General features: G+C 41.8%; 1 protein-coding gene across 1 annotated transcript in view; it reads left to right on the plus strand.

Annotated features, from left to right (window-relative positions):
• Window positions 1-1,075: 1,075 nt before the first annotated feature.
• Window positions 1,076-6,006, plus strand: part of LOC102192736 (uncharacterized) — an 8,968-nt gene continuing 4,037 nt past the window's right edge. The window contains exons 1-3 of the mRNA XM_005744673.1: window positions 1,076-1,455; window positions 1,938-2,110; window positions 2,683-2,898. Of these exons, the coding sequence (XP_005744730.1) occupies window positions 1,176-1,455; window positions 1,938-2,110; window positions 2,683-2,898 (669 nt within the window). The 5' untranslated portion in view covers window positions 1,076-1,175. The remainder of the gene's footprint in view (window positions 1,456-1,937; window positions 2,111-2,682; window positions 2,899-6,006) is intronic.

The raw sequence follows: 6,006 nt of genomic DNA on the forward strand, positions 1-6,006 counted from the left end.
CTTGAGAAAAAGAATTGTTGATGTTCATGAAGCAGGAGATACACAGAAGAACTCTAGACAGGAATGGACTATGAGGTTGCAGACCAAAAAACAAAAACTCCACTGCAGAAGAGACCTTTAAGTCAGTATACAGTATGTGGAGGACAACCTGGAGAAAGATTCTGCAGTTTTTTTTAATCACAGAGACGACGTATGTTTGGTGAATGAAGGGAGAGCAGCGTCCCCACAGTGAAACCTGGTGGTGTTGTGCTGTGGGAAAGTTTTAGTGTGTGGAAAAACTGGGTGTTGGTCGTCACTGTGTCTTCAAATGTAACGATTCAAAACGCGTGTTACTCTTTTGCTCTTCTGGAGGTGGTGAAGAACTAACTCCAGAAGACCAAAGTGACTGACTTGTCTGCCATTGAAAATGAAGTGAGGTTAACTGAAGACCAAGGTCTATACCAGGAAACCATTACATCTGAGAGAGTTTCCAAAGAAGAATGGGCTAGGATTGCTCAGGGAAACAACTGCAGTCTGTTATTCAGCAAAAATGAATTGCAGTCGACTATTAGCAACAGGGGGCTGATAGTTTTGACCCTAGTAGTTTTTGTTTTTGGTGCAGTTTCTGTGCACACAACAAAATAATGTGAGCATCCACAATAAATCTAAGATGTTTGGAAAAGCTGAATTAAAAAAAAAATTCTTGCTCTGTTTAACAGCACTTGGAAAATACTTTAAAAAATGCAGTTTTCATTCCTCATCTATAAAACATCTGTACGACCTAAACACAGAAGGACACCTTCAAAATAATGCCAAGTCAGACTAGTGAAAGTGCAGGTGGACATAATACACTTAAGGCTGAAATTCATTCATTTAGCATCATCACATTGAGCCTTATTTCTGCTGGTGCCTACTTGCTGTCACTGGGAACTAATCAGAACAGAGCAACCAGCGTGTTGATGACACATTTTGACTGTGAGAACTTTAGATGCCCATCCTGCTTTATAACACGTGTGCGTGACACAACAAACGGAAGGTGGCGCTGTTTCGCGTGGTTTGGTTGCATTCAGCCACAGAGCGGCTGAAGAAGAAGAAAGTAGGCAAGGGAGAACCGGTAAATAACCATGAGTCAACCCTGAAGCCGGTCAGGTAGGAATTTCTGTCTGTGATAGTCTCAGTTCACTAACGACGCTGTCATGTCGGATGTCGGTGAGAGCAGCTGGCGCCAAGCTGAAGAACATGACGGCACAGAAAGCGAAGAAGTCCACGCTTCTGTGTGGGGGGCACGTGACCCTGCGCTGACAGTCCCTCAGGGGCTCCGGACCGCACATCACGAGCCGACCAGGAAAAGGCTGGTGCTACATGTTGACCTAAACAACACCATACTGGTGTCGGACGCCGTGACGTGTCAGGGGACTTTGGCTGCCCTGGACTACTTTCTGACCACTGTCACTTGGGGGAAGAAGAACAAACACGGTAAACACGGATGGTGCTTTCCAGCAACACGCGGGAATGCTAGGAATGTATGTGCACGGGCGCGCGCGTGTGTGTCAGTCAGGTGACACGGGGGAACCGTTTACTTTTTACTTTCTCTGTCAGACCCCCGGAACAATACTTTTACGCACAAATACTTGGGCTTGATTGAAATTAAACGCATCATTGGAAACGTTGAATACCATCCAAAGGGACAAGTTACCTTTTATTTAACGCAAATTAAATTCTTATTTTCTTTAATGTTTGGCAGAATGTAAGTTCCACCAAGGCTGAGGGGTTGACATGTTACATTTTATTAATGAATGAAAATTATTATTTCAGTTTAACTTACATAGAGTTCAAAACAAAAGCAGTGATTTTTCAAAAAAGTAAAGGGGAAGTTTATTTTAATGTGCATGTTAAAATCTTGGAAATAGACCCTCCTTTGTCCAGTTGTTTATTGTGTTGTCATTGTTTCTATACAGGAACCTGGGAGTGGTTGAGTGACTCACCCTCTCTGCTCCCACCCTGCAGCGAGGCTGTAAGCTACTACTCCCAGTTTGGACGCATTCCTGGTTTCACCTCTGGTGCTGGCCGTCGCTTCCGTAAGGTTCTGGATGAGCACCTGGACCTGCTCTGCTGGCCTGATGGGGTAAAGGTTGGTGTCTTGATAGACAGAGTCGCTGCGGGGGCACTGGGACAAAACCGTTACCCTCTAATTACTCCTTGTCAGATTCTGATTTTTCAGCGACCCTTTTCACCTGGAATCTGCGTATATGCGATGCAGTTTTGTTAGTGCAGCGCCATCTGGGAGGAAACAAGTGCAGCACTCTTCAGTTTTTCATTTTATATTTAAGCTGTGCCTTATCATGCTGCTATAACCAATTTAATATTTACTCATGATTCATTCATTTTCTCAGTTAATTTTCACACAATGTTTCTGACCCTGGTTCTGCTGAAAGTTTCTTCCTGTTAAAAGGGAGTTTTTCCTTAACACAGTTGCCACAGTATTTTTTCTCTGTATTATTGTGGGGTTTTTACCTTACCTTACTTATATAACTGGTGTGAATAGAAAATCCACACCTGTGATTGGGAGCCAGGATGTTGTATGCATGTCTACATCTGGGTGCTGCTTTCCACGATTAAATCAGCTGTTGCGCTTGTTGCAAACCGGCTTGACAGGTTGATGCAATTAGTGTTAACTGCTTTGTGGCCCTGTGTCTGTTGCAGGCAGACAGAGACCTGTCTGTAAAAGGAGAAGACGGACGCCTGTACCACTGGATCCTCCCGTCCTTCTTCCAGCTGCTCAGAGATCTATCACAGGAAGGTCGTGAGTTTGCCATCCTCTTCCGTACGTTTGGAACCGACCTACCTCGCGTGCTAAAAGCCGTATCCCGAGCACTCGACGGGGCACACCCACTGTTCCCTGATCTGCCTCAGCTAAAGGTAACTAACACAGGCATACATTCAGCTGTAATACTTGATGAGACTGCACTATATAATGACAACGTATGTGATAAGTTAGAAATGGCATGAATGGAAGAGCAGGGGTGAAACTGGTTTTAAAAAAAACAAACTGTCCGTCATTGTTCTAGAAGACACTTTTTGGAGCAACATGTAGAGGTTTATAGTTGCAAGACACTAAATGGACTGAAATAAGTCATTTAGAATCAGGGTGCCTTTCATATGAGGTAATATTTCCAGGATTTGGTTTACCTATAATGAAAACCTGTTCAGATAAATCAGGGACAGCAGCAACTGTAAAAGTTGCTCTTTGAGTAGAGGTTTTAATTGGTGCAGAAACGAATGCTACCAGCATTAAAGGTACAGGCAGTAATTTTTTGAGGTTATTTAATACAAAAACTACTGTACTCGTAAATGTACACATGTAATTTCATGTTTCATTCATGCATTCTCATAAACTTAAATCCATTAAAAATATACTGGAGCAGGTTTGCAGTTTCTGGTTGCCACAATGTTACTCCACCATATTCGAGTCCAGAGGGCTGGGAAGGAGATCTCCCACCTGACTAATGGTGTTTTACATATGTGGCTGGAGATCAGCCACGGACATAGTTTGCCAAAAGAAGACGAGAAAGACGGTTGTAGGCGTTCATGGAGACACATTTAAATTCCTGCCTGCACCTTCAGACTCAAAATATGAAGGTTCTTACCTACGATTTATCATTAAAGAACACCAGAAAAACAAAACTGTGAAGAAAAGAGACAAAGCCAGAGGTCAGTCAGAGAAGTAATGGCGTCCCAAATGATATGTTCCTACAATGTTGATTTATTCAAGGCAGAATGAGTATATAGAAGCTCCAGCAGTGTATACTCTGACGTCATAGCCATCTTTTAAAGCTGCATTTCACGTTCTTGCCTTCACTGCGTTAGTCCATGAGAACTCGTACTCAAAATGGTTCCACTGGAACAATGATGCATTCACACCACTGGTCTCATTTCCTTCTCAGCTTATAACTGTTGCTGTCATCACTACCTGGAAGTGATACACAAGTAAGTTGTAAGTTGTGCTTATATAGTGCCTTCCTACTCTGAGCACTCAAAGCACTTTTTGCCTCACTCATGCATTCATACAAGCAGGTTTTTGTGCTTTCTATCTAACATTCACACATTGCATCAGAGAGTAAGTAGTGGGGTCAGCATCTTGCCCAAAGATATTTGGAGCCACCAACCTTCCACTTATGTAATGTAAGTAAATGACCTGCTCTGCCTCTGAGCTACAGCCAGCTGGAGCTACACCTCCAAGTCACCTCCAACCAGGTCTTTTATGTAATCTTATAACCTTAAGCTATTAATGTTGCATGCACATCGAGCTGATGCTTAATCTTACTTAAGAACTTATTTTAGTTACACTTTAAGCCTCACATCATTAAAGAATAGAAGAAGGCAACTTCAAACACTTGTTTAAAAACACTAAATAGGACACGGTAATTAGAAGCCTTATTATTAATGTCTTGCTCTGTTGCTCTTTTAATTTATTTTTTATTAATTTATTTTTGACCAATAGAATTCATTGTAGCTGTGCTGCAAGTATCGTAATTTGTTCAGCTTTTTTTTTTTTTTGGGTGGGTGGGGTATTTTAGACTATGCCTGATAAATTGGTGTTAATATTGTGTACTAGATCTTGTGCAGAGCACGATCTTCTGTGCTCATACACATGAAACCTTTCCCAGACTCGAACATGCATGCACTTGACTCACCTGGAGGGTTTTGTACCTGTTGTGTACCTGTTAGTGCACTACAGTGGAACCGATTGAGTCAGAGAGCAAAGCAGAGATTGGAAAGGATGGCTGGATAGATATGTGTGGAGGAGGATGGACGAGATGCCCTCAAACTTAGCCTGTCAGCCACAGTTATCTCTGTGAAGAAGAGCTCAGTGGAAATCTTATTCAAGCAGCCTCCTGTCAGATGCTATTAATCTGTGTGTCAAGACAGACGGAGCAGGGGGGAGATCAATCACAGGAACTAATGTGATTGCTCACTTTGTGAACTTGAGTTGTCTTCCTGCTACTTGGGGGCAGCTGCTCTGCTGTATTTGTTGTCAAGTTGCGGGGATGTGTGTACAGGGGGAAAGGTGTTTAATTAAATGAGTTCATTAACCTTGGTTAGTTTACAGTTAAAGCCAACTCCATCCTAATGTCCACATCACTGTGTTTGGTAGCATCTGTGTACCTGATTGTAAAATCAGACCAGCACAGCCAGTTATTATTACATCTCTTTAATTTCACATTGGATTTGACTGTATGTTGCAAATGCACCACATGATGGTTTGAGCTTTTTAAGCCAGTAGTTTTAAGTAGAGTACACTGAAAATCCCCAGTGTTTGATTCAGCAGGGAAAAGCAGACCCTGTGAAGCAAAGCATGCAGAGTGATGGGGGACAAACGGTAAAGAAACACTGCAGTAGCTGTGTGCAGAATGGTGCTCAGAACCAGTGTTAATGTTAAACCGACTACTCGTAGGTCATCCATCCATCTGTGCTTGAACACAAAAGAGACAATGATGATGTCGTGTCTTTAGTGACATAACAGGTTGTCAGGGGCACGAACAGCTGTGTTCAGCTGTACCTCAGCTCAGTGATGCTTTGAGTTACATGCACATATAAAAAGTGGCAGTGGCGATGTGTACGTTTTATCTATTTTTTGCCATGTTTCACTGTTAACATGCTGGAATATGCCGAATAGCATTTAGCACACAGAGATGCTTAAAGGTATTTAGATATAAGGCCAACTGAGGTTATTATAGTAAACTAAATATAGATATGTTTGTTATTAACTGTAATAACAAAATACCCTAGATCTTTGGAAAACCGTGGAAATGAACTAAAATCAAATACAAATATAGAGGAAATAACCTTTTAGTATTTGTTAGTTGTTAAAATTCCCCTGTAGTTACATAGTAATGTCAGATAAAATAGATTTGTTTAATTATATTGACCTGCCACTAGGGCTGAACGATTATGGAAAATAATCTAATTGCGATTTTTTGCCCCAATATTGCGATTGCGATGCGATATGCGATTATTTTTTAAGGT

Source organism: Pundamilia nyererei, unplaced genomic scaffold (assembly GCF_000239375.1).
Source record: "Pundamilia nyererei isolate P.nyererei 1_Seehausen unplaced genomic scaffold, PunNye1.0 scaffold00147, whole genome shotgun sequence".
NCBI classification, from domain to species: Eukaryota; Metazoa; Chordata; class Actinopteri; order Cichliformes; family Cichlidae; genus Pundamilia; species Pundamilia nyererei.